Source organism: Mus caroli, chromosome 14 (assembly GCF_900094665.2).
Source record: "Mus caroli chromosome 14, CAROLI_EIJ_v1.1, whole genome shotgun sequence".
NCBI classification, from domain to species: Eukaryota; Metazoa; Chordata; class Mammalia; order Rodentia; family Muridae; genus Mus; species Mus caroli.
In genome coordinates, this window is record NC_034583.1 from 66,144,819 (window position 1) to 66,161,862 (window position 17,044).

At 42.7% G+C, this 17,044-nt stretch overlaps 1 protein-coding gene across 1 annotated transcript in view; it reads left to right on the forward strand.

Annotated features, from left to right (window-relative positions):
• Cpb2 (carboxypeptidase B2) overlaps positions 1-17,044 on the forward strand; it is a 40,671-nt gene that overhangs the window by 6,266 nt on the left and 17,361 nt on the right. Inside the window, exons 2-4 of the mRNA XM_021181993.2 lie at positions 7,486-7,561; positions 9,095-9,219; positions 12,223-12,331. Of these exons, the coding sequence (XP_021037652.1) occupies positions 7,486-7,561; positions 9,095-9,219; positions 12,223-12,331 (310 nt within the window). The remainder of the gene's footprint in view (positions 1-7,485; positions 7,562-9,094; positions 9,220-12,222; positions 12,332-17,044) is intronic.

The window sequence follows — 17,044 nt, forward strand, 5'->3', positions numbered from 1 at the left end:
TGCCCCTGCCCCTGCCCCTGCCCCTGCCCCTGCCCCTGCCCCTGCCCCTGGTGCTAGGATTAAAGGCCTGAGCTACCACACCCAGCTGACCCTTTTTAAAACAAAAACAAAAACAAACAAACAAACAAAAACCAATTGTAATTAGCTGTGCGTGGTGGCATCCACCTTCAATCCCAACATTCAGGAGGCAGAGGCAGGCAGAGCTCTGTGAGTCTGAGGCCAGCCTCAGACTACAGAGTGAGTTCCAGAACAGCAGAGTTACATAGTGAGACATTGTCTCAAAAAAAAAAACAAAAAAAAANAACAACAAAAAAAACAAAAATAAAAACAAACAAACAATCGCAGCTATGTATAAGGCTCTGGGTTCGATACCTGTGGTCAAAAGCACATTATATTTTGCCTTCTCTCCTTCCCAGACAGCCATGGGAGCTGGGGTTCACAATATATTCTTTGTTTATTCGTAACTTTCTCCTGCTTTTAATACATAGTGGTTTTCTTTCTCTTCTAAATTAGTTTTTCAAAACTAGGACCATATTTCAGTTGGTGTCATCTTGTTTCACTGCTTTATAATATATCACGGAAATCATCCCCAAGTTAACTGTTATAAATCAAACTCATTCTTTATAACTGGAAAACGCCCTAGGATAGCTGCACACGTGTTTCCAGTCGTTGACACTTTGAAGAGTGATTCAATACATAGCCTTGAACATATGCCCCTAGGCGGTGGGTGAATGGATTATGCTAAGCCTGTACCAGGGATCCACATCAAATTTCCCAGGCTGATGTTCTATGAACCACTGTTTGCTCTTCTCAATGGTGTCCAGAATCCAGAGTCATTTTATCAAAGTTCTCCAAACAAAAGCATCCTCTGCCCCATTGCTAATCACGGTTATCTCCTTACTCCTAGTTACTTAGGAAAGGAAGCCCAAAATGTATCAGTATGCTTTCAAAATCTTCTCTATGGAAGGACTGCCTAATATTTTTACATGTGACCCTGGGTGTATAGGTATATAAAACCGATATACAAAGCAAGCATCTGCCAAAAATAAGTCCTACAGAAATTGGTTTTAAACCAATTCTTCAGTATCCATAGAACCTTATTGTTTAATAAAGATGAAGGCAAAATTGCAAGCTAATGAGATGAGCGTGTTTGTTTACCTTTAACACGAAGGAGTAAACGCTGCCGAAGCTTCTGGTACTACAGAATGTAGAGTGTTTTCAACTTTCTCCGTGTTAATCAATATCCTCATTCTTATGCAATCGATGCTGAGAAGTCCGCCTTGCATAAATACTCCACACACGGAGGAAGAAGTATGACAGAAACATTGTAGGAATTGTTGGAAATTCTGTCCTAACCCCAGGCCAAAATTCATTTATAATGGCTTTTTATGAAATGCAAGTCAGTGACTCAAACGGCAAGTTTTAAAATCCAATAGACCTACACAATCCAATCCAAAGGTGATGCTGACCTGTGGATGCCGAGGGGAAGCAGTCAAGAAGTGTTGACTCCTTGTTTTCAGTTATGAACCCGCCATGTGTTTGTAGTAGCAGAAAGCAGTCATGCACCGCCATTCAGGACAGTGGAACAGTGTGGAGTCTGAGTTGAGGTGTTTCGGGATCCACTGGAATTGCGTGGTCTGGTGGCACAGAGTACACATGATGTGTGTTCAGAGCCACAGCTGCAGTGACCTCATGCATGTCATGCCATACAGGAGAATGTTACCACAAGTGCCTTGGATTCATCTGGTGTTTGGTATTAAATTAGGTTTTTTTTTTTTTTTTTTTTGGTCTTCATGCATGCCAAAACCTCTTACTGTTGCCAAGGTTTTAGGAGGTCCACACTCAGCTACATGGTTTAGAAACTCAACTATGGTTTAGAGAGGTGGAGGAGATACAGATAAACTTCTTTCTGTTTAGTTACTATTCTCCTTCTCTGAACACCCATGTACTAGAAGGTACAGGTTGCCATTTCCCAGCAAAGCCCTGTGACCTCCTGGGTTCAGCCTCAGCCAGTCTAACTTAGTCAATAAACACTGTGTCTTAGTTAGGGTTATCATGGCTGTGATGAAAACCGTGGCCCAAAGTAACCTGCGGAGGAAAGGGTTTGTTTGGCTTACATATACTGAGTCACCCTCCACTAAAGGAAGCCAAGGTAGGAACTGCAGCAGGACAGGAACCTGGAGGCAGGAGCTGATACAGAAGCCATGGAGGAGTACTGCTCACTGGCTTGCTCTTTCTGTCTTGCTCAACCTGATTTCTTATAGAACTCATGACCACCAGCCCAGAATGGCACCACCCACAACGGGCTGGGTCCTCCCACATCAATCACTAATTAAGAAAATGCCCTACGTGCTTGCCTACAGCCTATCTTATGGAGATATTTTTCTCAGTTGAGGGTTCCCTCCTCTCAAATGACGCATGTCTCCTACGGAGCCTGTGCTAATAATGTCTATGTACCCTCCTGAAAGCTACTATAACCTCTTTTGCACTTACATAGTTCTCTGTATACTTCTTTAATGAAATCTTCTATTTGATGTCTTTTTAGGGGGTTGGAGAATAAGCGGTTAAGAGGTTAAGAACACTTGCTGCGTTTGCGGAGAATTAGAAAACCCATAAGGGAGCAAGCCACAGATGTCTCCAACTCCAGGGGATCCAGGGCCCTCTCCTAACCTCTGGTACACTTTTACACAATACACATGCACACATGCACACATGCACACTGAAAGACAGAGACAAAGAAAGACAGAAACAGATACAGACAGATGGACAGACAGACAGAAACAGGTACAAAAAAATAAATCTTAAAAAACTAAGTATTTTTAGAGTGACAAGAAATTTGCAGAGGAGACACATGGAGTTCTTGCTTGGCCCTCGTGCATGCTTCCAAAATCCATCATCTTACATTATTGCTCCATATTCGTTAAAACTGTGAAGCCAGATCTGGGTGGCCACTGTTTTCTTTTTCTTTTTATATAATAATCTCCTACAGAAAAATTGGACGGCAAACTGCAAAAATGAAATCTGCTAAGAAGCCCTTCCTCTCTGAGTAAATGGTTTACAAACAGAAAGTAAACTGAGACTGAATCACACTAATGTATTGCCCAGACTGTACCAGCATCCCTGGGAATTCTTAACACTGTAGCAAGTGTTACACCACAGAAAGGAATACACAAAGCAAAAGGACATGCTAAGAAAACGGATATCCCAAAATCAAATTCATCTGTATGTCCTGGCAACAAAGGTGGCTAGAATATGGAGTATTCAATCACCATCTCCAAAAGAAAAAAGCAATGTTAGAAGAAGTCTAATTTTAAAATATGCAATATATTAATGGATAAAACTTTTATAAGAAGACATTAAAGTAGGCCAAACAGATGAATCACCTGTATTTGTTGATGAGAAGACTTAGAATCATGAGTATGCCCATCCTCCCCAAATTATGAACCTATAAATTCAATAAACGCACCATGAAAACCTGAAGGTTTTATGAATCATGACAGGTTGTTGATTCTTAAATTTTGTGCTGAAGATCAGATCTCCCCAAGAGGCTTTTTGAGAGGCACAGGGTAAGGGTGGGGGTGGGGGTGGGGTGGATAGGAGCTCATTCTGTAAGATACTGAGAATTAGTTTGGAGGTCGAAGAAGTTAGTTCTGATCCTCAGAACCCATGGGGGGGGGGAAACAAACAAACAAACAAACAAAACAAAACAAAAAAAAAAAACAGCTCTGGTGGTTTGTGCTTTTACCCTCACCACTGGGGAGAAAAAAACAGGCAAAGAACAACATCCCCATTAAAACACAACATCCCAGAAAGCCATACTATATTATAGGTGAGGAGCATCCTAGATTATGCTACAACAACTAATGCATTCTAAAAGAGCCTGGCCTAATGCAATAAAGCCTTAATTAGTAGTTCATTTGTGCTGCTATAACAACGACAGAGTACTTTCAACTGTGCGTTTATAAGCCACAGAAACTTCTCCCTGTGATAGAAGCTAGAAATCCAAGGTCAAGGACCAGCAGATTTCCTTTGGAGGCGTGCACTGTGCAGATAGGGTGTGAGGGAGTGGGTGAAGTCACTCCCAGGCTTCTTTTATAGGAACATTCATCCTGATCTTATTACAGGGGGCTTTTCAAGTCCCTCACATCTTTACATCACTTTAGGGATTGGGATTTCAACATATTTCAACAGATCTGAGAGGGACGCAAGCCTCCATCACAACATTTTTCCTGTCAGCAATCACAGCAATCAATAGAAAACACAGCCCTCCCTGCTACTCCACTCTAAACTGTTTCCATTACACAGCTCGATGTCTGTTTTGAAGTTCTTTGCTCTAGCATGCTTTCAGCCATGTGCATCCCCACTGGCTGAAAGTCAGGCCTCAGCATAGCCATGTGCAAGGCCGGGGGATGCAACTTTTCTGCAGCCTGGGTAAAAGACATGGTTTGATGCACATTTTCTCTGTCAGGTAGTGTGAAAACCCACGTCAATAGTGACCTATATAGCTTTGGAAGGTGTTGGAGATTCTTAAATGATGATATGATGTTAAAAGGGGAAAGAAAGAGCGACGGAGACACAGAGAGAGACAGAGACAGAGGCAGACACAGAGAGACACAGAGAGAGGAGAGAGACAGAGAATTCCTTTGCTATACTCCCTACGAATCATTTCCAATGGCTTAAAAGATGGAATAGGAAAGACAAGCACATTGGGGGACTGAAGAGGTGGCTTAAGGGCACCTCTGGATTTGATTCCCAGCACCCATGTGGCAGCTCACAGCTGTCTATAACTCTAGTTCTTGGGATCTGACACCCTCTTCTGGCCTCCATGGTCACCGCACACACATGTAGGCAAAACACCCTACATAATGCATAAAATAATTTTAAAGAGAAAGATGAAAGATATAGATGTGACTATTATTGTATTTCAAAGCTTGGTAAGACCTCTTACCTGTCAATCTGTAAGAAAATGATGGATAAAACTATATCTTAAAAAGAAGCCAGGGCTATAGCTCAGTAGCAAAGCACTTCCCTGGCAGGCACTAGTGCCTGGATTCAAACCCAACACTGGAAATAACAAAGGAAAATTAAAGGGGGAGGGCAAGGAGACAAATTTGAGACTGGTAGAAGACTTGCAGTATGAGTCGCTGATAAAGATTAGTGCCCCCCAAAAGAAATAAGTGATCTGGGATCTGGTCAATTATCACAAAACCACGAAGGAAAGAGTAGGAAAAAAAAAAAACACAAGCAAATAAACTGGATAAAAACAACACATCAGTACAAACTGGAATGCAAAATAGTTAGGACATAAAAGTGTGCACAGTTGGTAGAAGCCACAACCTTAAAAATCAAGTTAGTCAGAAAATTAAAATACAAGAGCTGTGTGCTTATGTTGATGGTAGAAGTTAGAGGGCAGATGTTATCAAGCGATGGCAGGAGGGGGTCAGAGGAAATCTTCCCCACAGGAAATACAAATGAATGAAAACAGTGATGGACTAATTTGACGTTATCTTGTGAGAGGAACGTGGTGCCTACCTCAGGACTCAGCAACTCCACTGGCTAGGAAATGCTTGTAACGTGAGCTGTGGCAACAAGCTTGAACATGCAACTGTAAGTGAGGAGGCATGGTTCACACGAGTTCTTAGAATATGCTCTTTTAAACTTTAACAAAATCTGTGGTCCATGCAAGACAGGCACACTACCACCAAGCTATGTTTCTTATTTTCTTTTTTTATAAGATTAAAATAAAAATCAAATAAATTCAGACAGTTCCTGAAGGATCTCCACAGACAATAGCCCAAAGCTGTGTATAAGAAAAACCACTGTAAAGTGAAGCAAAAGATAATGAGGAGCAAGAATGGGAAGGGAAGGTGCTGGATGTCTTTGGGAGGATAGGGATGTGAGAGAGGAAAAAAGAGCACACAGGGACCTCCAAGGATGGTGGTAGAGCTCTCTCTGAGTCTTTCTCCTCCTCCTGTGCAGGATGAGGGTGGAGGTGTGGTGATGCTTGATGCAGGATCTCACTGTGTAGCTCAGGCTGGCCTGGAATTTGTGTAGCCCAGGCTGGTCTGGGGTTCATTTTCCTTCAGCCTTGAGAGTGCTTGGGATTACAGGCTACACCATGGTACCTGACCTGGAGTTGGATTTCTTAAATGGGGCAAACTTAACTACTGTTAACACAATGCTCTGTTATATCTCAAATACTCACTATTATGTTGCTATTAGTTGACATGGCAATTCTGCATATTTGTGGGATACAGTGGCACATGAGGATCCACATGCACAGTGTCTAGTTGGATCAGGCTAGTTCATATCTCCCTTTTTCAAAGCTTTATATTTTATTTATGAAAGCATTCATATTCGCTCTTCTAGCTATGTGAATATATAGCACAGTATTTCTTGTTTATCATAGTTGCTCCTGTGTGGTATAACACATTCTTCTAACACTAATTTGCGTCTGAGGATCGACACCCCCCTCCCCCATCTCCTCCTATACTTCCCAGCTTCTTTGGTAACCACTTTTCTGCTCCCTCCCTTCTTGAGATCTCCTCTAGAGTCCACCTGTGGATAAGATCACATAGTGTTAGTCTCTCTATGCCTGGCTTATATCACTTAACATAATCTCTGTTCACATACATGACAGAATCCCATTGTTTGACATTTTTTCTCTTACATTTTCCTATTTTTTTAATGTGTGTATGAGTGTTTTGCCTGCCCTGTATGTATGTGCACTGTGTAAGTGCCTGGGGCCTACAGATGTCAGAAGAAGGTGTCAGATCTCCCAGAACTATATTGCAAATGGTTTTGACCTACCATGTGGGTGCTGGGAATTGAACCTGGGTCCTCATCAAGGGTAACAAATGCTCTTAACCACTGAGCCATCTCTCCAGGCCCAAGGATCTCATTTGTTTTAATGGTGGGGTATTATTCCAGTGTGTGCATATGTGTGTGTGTATGAGAGAGAGAGAGAGAGAGAGAGAGAGAGAGAGAGAGAGAGAGAGAGAGAGAGAGAGAGATTTATCATACTTTCTTTATCAACTTATCCACTCATGGATACTCAGATTGACTCCACAGCAGCGAGGGGTATGGCAACAAACGTGAGAGTTGCAGATGTCTCTCTGATGTACTAATTTCATTTCTTCATCCCAGCAGCATTGTCAGAGCACATCTGAGCTCTACTAATTCACATCCCCAGCCACAGCAAACTAGTGTTCTGCATTCTCTGTGTGCAAAAACAAAAGCAAACTTGTTATTTGTTGGATACAAGTCCTTGTGCACCTGCATGCACAGAAGGGACAGGAAAGAGATCGGTGCTCTGCCTAAGAGCTCTGGTTCTCTGATTGATTAGGAGTACAGCTGTGAGAAAGAGGCTGTTAATCCTCTCCACTGAGTCTGCCTGTGCCCTGATACACTTTGAGTTTAGTTTCCTCCAATAGGTGTGCATTCCTGTCATGTTGTTATTTAACTGAACCCTGTTTCCCTCCCCAGTGGCCAGGTTTTATCTGCTCTTCCAAGAAGCTCCAGGCAAGTTCAACTACTTCAGAATCTTACTACAACGTATGAGGTATTTCCCCTAACTTACATTTACATTAGCACGTTTCCCCTGCGAGCATTGAGAACTGTGTTCCCCCTCCAGTCTGCCTGTGGGTATCCGGCTATCATCACACGGCCTTTGGTTTCCAGAATCAAACCTTTTCCTTTACTTGAGATATCATGGCATTACCTTGAAGCTGTAAGCATGTCAGCACAAAGCTGTTACCGTAGAAGACTGATAATATTTTGCTTGGAGAATGGTGGTTCTTAGCTAAAGGGGTAGTAGGCACATGAGCTATAAGGAAACTTTTATTAAATTGTCTGGGGCTGGGTCCAACCTCCCCAGAAGTCCAAGCTGTGGAAGATTGGCAGGCAGCAGAGAGTAAATGAGCCTATGTTTGTTAATGTGCTTTGGGGGACTAGAGATCCAATATAGGTGCAAGCAGTAAAGGGTGCTTGCTAATCATAAAGAGAAGGGAGGACGCTGGAGAAGGTGGAGGGGCCTTCACTGCACGGGGCAGACACAAGATGACCCAGTAGAATGGAGAGGCATGGTGATGGTTTTCAGACTGCAGAGAATTTCCCAGGTCAGGCAGTGGAAGCTTCACTTGAGCAAAATGGTTACCAGAAGCCCACCTCTGGGAAAAATGACCCTACGCGTAGTGTGAGGTGGCATGAGCAGCAGCCCTGGGCAGGAAGGCCTCAGCCCAGACTGTATATCACATGGGTGGCCACTAGGAGTCACCTGCACCTCTGACAGGCGCAGAGCTGGGTGGAGCATGTCCGTGACCCTCTCATAGGATAAAAATGAAGTATCTCTAGAGAAAGGATCAAAAGTCTCAATTTTTAACCACTTTGTTCTGTTCCTTGTCTATTTTTTATTTTCATTGTTTAATTAGCTTACAAAATAAACCTGAGTTCATTTTGACATTTTCACAACACATACATACATACATACATACATACACACACACACACACGTATATATATATGTGTGTGTGTGTGTATATATATGTCACAACACTGAGTTAATCTTTACATCTGCCTGGTTGGTATTCTAATAAGAGGAAAGAAAGAGAGAAAGAAAGAAAGAAAGAAAGAAAACAAACTTTGGAGAAGTGTAGTAGAATGATAAAAATGTAAATATTCAGAGGCATTAGATGAAAAAACAGGACACTAATGTGATAATAATATCAAATGCACAGAATCTTTATTAAACAAAATCAATGTGTAATCAAATGTCCTTCCTTAGAATTTCTTTTTTCTTTTAAGCTCCTGAAAGACACATCCAGCTCGGTAGTATTCATAAATGTATTCATCCCCTTATCAAATATGAAGCAGCTGGAGGGCTCCAGGTCCTGGCTGGCAGCTAGAACGGCAGTGGGTGCAAAGAGCCCCCTGCAGAATGAGTGTTTATATCACTGTGTGTGGGGTGGAGAGTGACTGAAAGGAGTCTTTGCCACAGCCCCTTTAGAGACAAGTAGCTAGATGGGCCTAGCTGCATTTGCCAATGATGTGCACGGTTCAGCTTTCCATTTGCCAATTTCCCCCCTGGAAACTGTAGGTCGTTCTCTGGCAGCCAGTGACAGCTGAATTCATCGAGAAGAAAAAGGAAGTCCACTTTTTTGTGAATGCGTCTGACGTCGACAGTGTCAAAGCCCATTTAAACGTGAGCAGAATTCCATTTAAGTAGGTATCCTTTGCTACATGTATTCAAAGCCTATGATAAGCACCTACCGTGTCTTTGACTGAGAAACAGTATAATTGGTTTGTGGGAAAATGGTGTGCATTAAAAATGGTGGTGTGGCAGCTTCTGGGACAGGCTGGTAATTAGACCTGAGACTCAATTCAGTAATTTAGTGACAAGTGGTTCAACATCTTACCACTTCAGTCGGAATTAAGACACAGTGGTCTTCCAAACCTCTCATTCATCCTCTCTCTGTGACTAATCTCTTCCTAGACCTAGTAGGCAAAACTGTCATCACTGTGAATTTAGTTGTCTACTTGTTACAATTAAAAAAAAAAAACTTACAAAAGAAACCTAAGAAAAGAAGGAAGACGTATTAGGCAGGGTTCTCTAGAGGAGCAGAGTTGGTGTGCGTGTGTGTGTGTGTGTGTGTGTGTGTGTGTGTGTGTGTAATTATGTACACATATATATTTAGTTACATATAAATACTTAATAGTAGGCACACTTGAAAAGAGTTTCATTTACTTCTATGTGCATAGACATTTTTCCTGCACACACCATATGTGTGCCTGGTGCCCACAGAACTGGAAGAGGCTATCAGAGCTCCGAGAACTAATATGTCTCAGCTGGTGTTCAGCGTCCTTTGGAGTCCTGAAAAATAGGCTCTAATACCAGTGAAGGAGTACCTCAGCATCAAGATAGATGCTCTTGTTAGTTAGAGAGACAGAAACAGAGAGGAGAAAGCAGGCAAGAAGCAATGTTCCTTTCTTCTGTGTCCTTTACATAGGTTGGCACGAGAAGGTGGGACCCAGACATAGAGTCGGTCTTCCGACCTCAAATGATTCAGACTTAAGATGAGTCTTCATACCATCCAATTAGCTACATAGTCCTCACAAATGCGTCCATCTGCTTAGGTTTTTAGTAAATTCCACATGTAGTCAAGGTGACTTTTAAGAATAGCCACCATATGGGTTGTCGTTGTGCACAATCTGTCGTGGTAGCAAAGCATGGGGGCAGGAGCCAGGCACACTGCATTTATAGTCAGAAAGCAGAAAGTAACGAGCTCTGTTGCTGGCTGGACCGTACGTAGCCCACGGAATACCTCCATCTATATTTAAGAATTGTCTTCCTGCCTCAGTTAACCTAATCTAGGAAAGTCCCTCACATGCCCAGAAACCTGTCTCTTCAGTGATTCCAGAGGCTGTGAAGTGGACAATGACCATCACCCTCTGGTAGGCATTGAGATATCTCTTTGGAAAAGGAGATGAATCTGTCATGGATTCTTTCTTCTCAAAGTTAATGAATGTTTCTGAAGGGCCAGCCCTCAACTAGAAAGAGGGTCTGACACTGGAGTTCGGCACTGCCACTTAGTCACCTGTATGATTTTGTAGAAATTATAAATGTGCAGTGGAGGGAGATAACACTGACTGCATCTTAAGTGATTCAAAGGCGTTTCAAAAATAAAAAAGCAAGTCCAGTGTACTGGAGAGGCCAGTTGCAGAGGCCATTCCCTCCTCTGGTTTTTCTGGATACGTTCTCCTTTCCTGAGCCACGAGCCAGGGTCCCCCTGCCGTCCCTTTATACTTCATAAGACGGTGGTCTGAGGTGTGCCAATGGACACCCTCTGTAAAATATGCTGGGAGAATTATTGATGATTTATTAGAGGTATTTACTGCCCCTTCCAGGAACTACACTGAGCCAACCTGCACATGGTTCCTCTTGTCCTTATAGAACTGTGCCAAGTTAATGCTGTCCCCAGAGACAGATGAAAAAAGTTTAGAGGTTCATTTATTTTATGTGCATATATTTTGCTTGCACGTATGTCTGTGCACCACATGTGCGCATTGGCCATGGAGGTCAGACGAGAGCATCAAATCCCACAGACTAGAGGTTGGGAGCCGCCATGTGGGTGGTAGGAACCTAGACTCAGTCTTCTGCTGAAGCATCCAGTGTTCTCCATTGTCTCTCCAGCCCTGGAATTTCTTTTTTTTTTAACTTACAAGGAAACTTCCCAATGTCAGCCAGTTGAAACATGGAGGCAAAAATCAACCCACTGGCCTAAATGAAGAAATTTTCATCAGTATGAGAGCTAATTCCAAATTGTTCAGCCCTATAGCTCATGGATAATTCTGGTAAAGTACTTGCCTAGTTAGTAGGTAAGCAAGCTAACAGTCTCAATTTTATCTTTCCCTGCATTTTGATTTGCAAAAGTTTGCTCAGGTTTCGTCCTGCAGAACACCTAGGTTACATCAGTGAAACACAAGAAAGAAGGGCTGTTTAGTGTGTTTCTCCCGTGTCCTTCACTGAAAACAGATATTGCTAGCGATTGAGGCAGGTGTCCATCAGGCTCTGTCTTCTAGCCAGAATACTGTTGCTGTGATAAATACCAAGACTAAAAACAACTTTAGAAGCTTATTTAATCTTGCATATTCTAGTCCGTCATTGAGGGATGTTAAGGCAGTAGCTTGAAGCAGAAGCCACGGAAGAGTGTTGTTTACTGGCTCTCTCTCAGGCTCATATTCATCAGCCTTGGTTAATATAGCCCACCTGCCTAGGGACGGTACTACCCACAGTGGGCGGGGCCTTCTTACATCAGCTAGCAATCCAAACACTGCCCCACCGACTTGCCCACATGCCAATATGGTAGAGACAGTTCTTCAGTTGAGGTTCCTTCTTCGCGGTTATGTCAGGATGGCAACCAAGATGAGCTATCACAATTTTCAGAGAAAACACACCGACGAATCCCAGTCCAGAAATAGAGCTATTGGTAGAGAAGGATGAGATCTAGGCAGTTCTGAAATCATGCCTCACGCCCTCTTCCCAGTGTCCACGGGGCTCTGCTAATAGGGTCTGTGGATTCATCTTGTCTCCACACACCGCTGTGTTGTTCTACCTGCTGCACTGCTGTCAATCTTCCCATAAGCACACATACCACGCCTGCAAGGGGCCCTGTGAGAAGGCCAGCACTGTGCTTGGAAACTGCTCACCTTCTGCTTCCTCATCAGCGTTCTGATGAACAACGTGGAGGAGCTAATTCAACAGCAGACTTTCAATGACACGGTCAGCCCCCGCGCCTCCGCTTCATACTACGAGCAGTATCACTCGCTAAATGAAGTAAGTCACCTCGCCATTCCTCAAAGGTACTGTGTTCTCTCACCCAGCATTGCCACTTCAACCATGAGGAATTACCGAAGAACCATAACCAGCAGAGGAGGTTTGTTTTGATTTTTTCTTTTCTGGTCCAGTCTATTTGGAGTTCTGTAGGCTTCTTGTATGTTCATGGGCATCTCTTTCTTTAGATTTGGGAAGTTTTCTTCTATAATTTTGTTGAAGATGTTTGCTGGTCCTTTGAGTTGAAAATCTCCATTCTCATCCACTCCTATTATCCGTAGGTTTGGTCTTCTCATTGTGTCCTGTATTTCTTGGATGTTTTGAGTTAGGATCTTTTTGCATTTTACATTTTCCTTGATTGTTGTGCCGATGTTCTCTATGGAATCTTCTGCACCTGAGATTCTCTCTTCCATCTCTTGTATTCTGTTGCTGATGCTCGTATCTATGGTTCCAGATTTCTTTCCTAGGGTTTCTATCTCCAGTGTTGCCTCATTTTGGGTTTTCTTTATTGTGTCTACTTCCCTTTTTAGGTCTAGTATGGTTTTGTTCAATTCCATCATCTGTTTGGATGTGTTTTCCTGTTTTTCTGTAAGGACTTCTACCTGTTTGATTATGTTATCCTGTTTTTCTTTAAGGATTTGTAACTCTTTAGCAGTGTTCTCCTGCAATTCTTTAAGGGATTTTTGTGCTTCCTCTTTACTGTCTTCTACCTGTTTACCAGTGTTCCTTTGTATTTCTTTAAGTGTGTTATTAAAGTCCTTCTTGAAGTCCTCTACCATCCTCATGAGATATGCTTTTAGATCCGTGTCTAGCTTTTCCGGTGTGTTGGGGTGCCCTGGACTGGGCGAAGTGGGAGTGCTGGGTTCTGATGATGGTGAGTGGTCTTGGTTTCTGTTAGTAAGATTATTACGTTTACCTTTCGCCATCTGGTACTCTCTGGGGTTAGTTGTTGTCGTTGTCACTGTTTAAAGATTGGAGCAGAAGCTGTGTTCCACTCACCAGNAGTCTTAAGATCCTGTGGCGGGTGTTGTGGGTAGCTGGCGAGTGTCAGCTGACCCTGCACCCTAGCTACCCCTGCGCTTTTCTTGTTTTGATTTTTTTAATCACACTTAGGTTGATTAGATGCTGGTAATTCATCCTTTTACTGATGTCTCCTCTGGGAAGGTTGCCCCCATATTTGATAAACTGGCTCTCTATCAGCATGCAAGTCTAAGGCTGAGAGTATCTGTCATTTCTGGGGATAATAGGGAAGAAAATATTGAATGCTAATAACAACAGAAAATAAAGAATAGGACTGTTACATTGAAACTGTCCAAAAACATTGTAATTGTTCATGTCTCTTTAAATCATTATCTGAATTTCAGTCCTTTTTATGAAGATTTCTTTAAATTTTTTATGTATATGAATGTGAGTGGTCTATTTGTACATATGGCTGCATAAGAATGGGCATCAGACAGAACAGGACATCATATCCCATTATAGATGGTTATAAGCCAACATGTAGGTGCTGGGAATAGAACTCAGAACCTCTGGAAGAGCAGTCAGTGTTCTTAACCACTGAGCCATCTCTCCAGCCCTTTGAATTTTATTCTTCACAATCACCAGATTACTTCATAGAATTAAAGTGATATATTACCTTATATTTAAATGTTACAATGAATGCATTTTATCCTTCTGGGTAGGAGCCTTTAAATCAGGATATCTTTGACTGGGTGCCTAAAAATTGGCAGGAACCACAACTGAGACTTGGATAATAAGAATCAATTTTATCTTTCATCTTTGAAATCATCCATTTCTTTCCAGTTGGCTAACCCAGAACTCAGACTGCTTCCAGAACCTATGTGCCTGGCTGACTTATGGGGCTGTTACATTTTCACACCCTACATTATTTCCCTTTAGCATCCTACATCTATCTGTTCTACATAGGGCACTTCCCACTAGCAACTATCACCAGCAATGTGAGACAAACGTGGTGCAAAGAGGCAGGGGGGGCTTGAAAAGCAGAAGATGCCCATGATGCCACTGTGTTGAGTTTGATGGGCAGAGGGAAATACATTATTTAATGATTTAATACATTATTAAATCATTTTTTCCCAGACAGTTCTGTTGGCTTATCATATTCCCATGAAAGACTTGGAATGGCAAACACACACCATGGCTGTGCTCCTGTGCGAAGGATTCCATAGCAAAAATGACACAGACTGTCTAGACATGTATTGGCTCATGTTTCTGGAAGCAAGAAGTCCAAGATCAAAGTGTTGGCAGGGTTGAGTTTTCTTCTGAGGCTTCTTTCTTTGGCTTGGAAATAGTTGTTCACTTTCTTCCAATGCTGTTCTAGTTTGCTTTCTCCTGCTCTGATAAACACCACGACCAAAAGCAACCTGGGGAGAAAAGGGGTTTTCCTTGTGCCACACAGAACTACCTGCTCAGGGATAGTGTGCGTGCGTGCATGCACACACATGCACACACACACACACATGTACATGCACACTCACATGCACCCCCAGTGGGCTAGGCCCTCCTCTATTGTTTTAGCATGAAGAAAATGCCCCCATGTATTTGTCTACAGCCAATTTGATGGAGACATTTTGCTCTGAGTTTCCTCTTCCCAGATAACTCCAGCATATGCCAAGTTGATGTACAATCCTCCTGGACATGTGGCTTTCCTTCGTACATCCCCACATACCTCCTTCGTCTTAATCTCCCCTTCTTTTAAGGGCAGTAGTCAGAGTGATCAGATCAGTGTCTCCCGTGAACTTCATCATAGACACAAGCTATGCTACTAAGCATCAGGACTTCAATTGAGGAAATACACTAGCCCATCACCATGGTATTTCAAAAAATATTCTAAACTTCCCTTCCCCCTACTCCAAATCCTTTCTAAGAGATTCCTGGGAAATACGGTACTTTTACTCTCAGGAAGTTCTTTTATCCTTCACCTACTTATGACAACCTCATCATAACCACACCAGATGGCCTAGTAAGTTCATCAATGAAGCTGGCTTCGAAGCGGTGGGAAAAAATATGCCGAATCACCAGTACTACAGCATTGATTAGTCCATGTAGTAGTTTTCTCATACATATTCACCCCCATATAACTAATGTAGGAAATAGAATTTTAGTGAATAACCCTTTGGTGGTTAAATCTCTGGCACCTTAGAAACCAAGTTGGAATTTGGTGATTGGCCTTCCAGGAACACCTTTGTCCCCAGCATACATACAAGAGTTCACAACGTCCTTGCTGATTGTCCCATGACCACCAGTCAGGGTTGCTGTGTGAAACCTTCACTAGGAAAGTTCACAGAGATAAAACCAGAGAACTGATCATTGTGAGTTCACTGGGTCCAAGACTACCAACAACGTTGGTCTGCCCCAGCCATGTCCTATCAGATGCTAATTCAGTATCTGCTGGACAGGGGATGCTAAAGTCAGCCCCAGAACTTATTTTTCTTCCCATTGTAGTTTGGATAGACCCTCAGATTCCTCTGAGCTCCTGAGCTGAGAGTGAGACCACCGCTTGGGGTGGAGTTTCTTTCTTCATACCCATATTTACCTTTTGTGGTCACCACAGCCTCATTAGGTTTATGGCGAAGCAATCGTGTTGACATTTGGCTCACTGATTCAGCTAGATTGGTTGGTCAGTAAGCTCCAAGGGTCTTCCTGCCTCTGTCCCTCCTGACATACTCCCCCTTCCCTAGTGTTAGGATTATACATGCATGCTACAGTGCTCAAGTTGTACATGGGTACTGGAGATCCAAACCCAGGTTCTCACACTTGCTCAGCAACCACTATAGCAGCAGTAATCTCCCCAGCCCTGAATTCCTTTTTTTAAGCCACATAATGTGAGCTCCAGAGTGCCCGGAAGAAGGACCTAGGACCTCACAAAGAGAGACAAGAGTCTTAATGTCATAAGTGTCTAAAACAGTGATTCTCAACTTTCCTAATGCTGCAAGCCTTTAATATAGCTTCTTATGTTGTGGTGGCCCCATAAAATTGTTTGTGTTGCTACTTCACAACTGTAATTTTGCTAGTTATGAATTGTAAATATTTTTTGGAGTTAGAGGCTTGCCAAAGGGGCTGCAACCCACAGGTTGAGAACCACTGCTCTAAAATGAGTGGAGTGGGGCATAGTGGCTCAATCCAATAACCTCAGCCTTCAGAAGGCAAAGGCAGGAAGATAGTAAGTTCAGTGCCAGCCTGGGAGTTACATAGTGAGATCTTGTCTCAAAAAAACAATGACAAAAGCCCCAGGCATAGCTCAGTCATAGCTCAGTGGCAGAGTGCTTGTCTCTTATGTACAAGGCCCTGAATTCCATCCTACGTACCAGAAAATGAATAACAAATAATGTCTGGGCTGGAGAGATGGCTAAGCAATTAAGAGCACCGGCTGAGCTTTTCCTGTAAGCGGCCAGAGGTGACCTGTGAAGATGGTTCGCTACTCTCTTGACCCAGAAAACCCCACAAAGTCATGCAAATCAAGAGGTTCAAACCTTCGCGTTCACTTTAAGAACACCCCAGGGAACTGTCCAGGCCATCAAGGGTATGCAAATCCTCAAAGCCACCAAGTATCTGAAGGATGTCACTTTATTTTTGTTTTTGTGTTTTTAAAAGATTTATATATTTTCTTTTATTTATACGAGTACACTGTAGCTGTTTTCAGATACACCAGAAGAGGGCATCAGATCCCATTACAGAAGGTTGTGAGCCACCATGTGG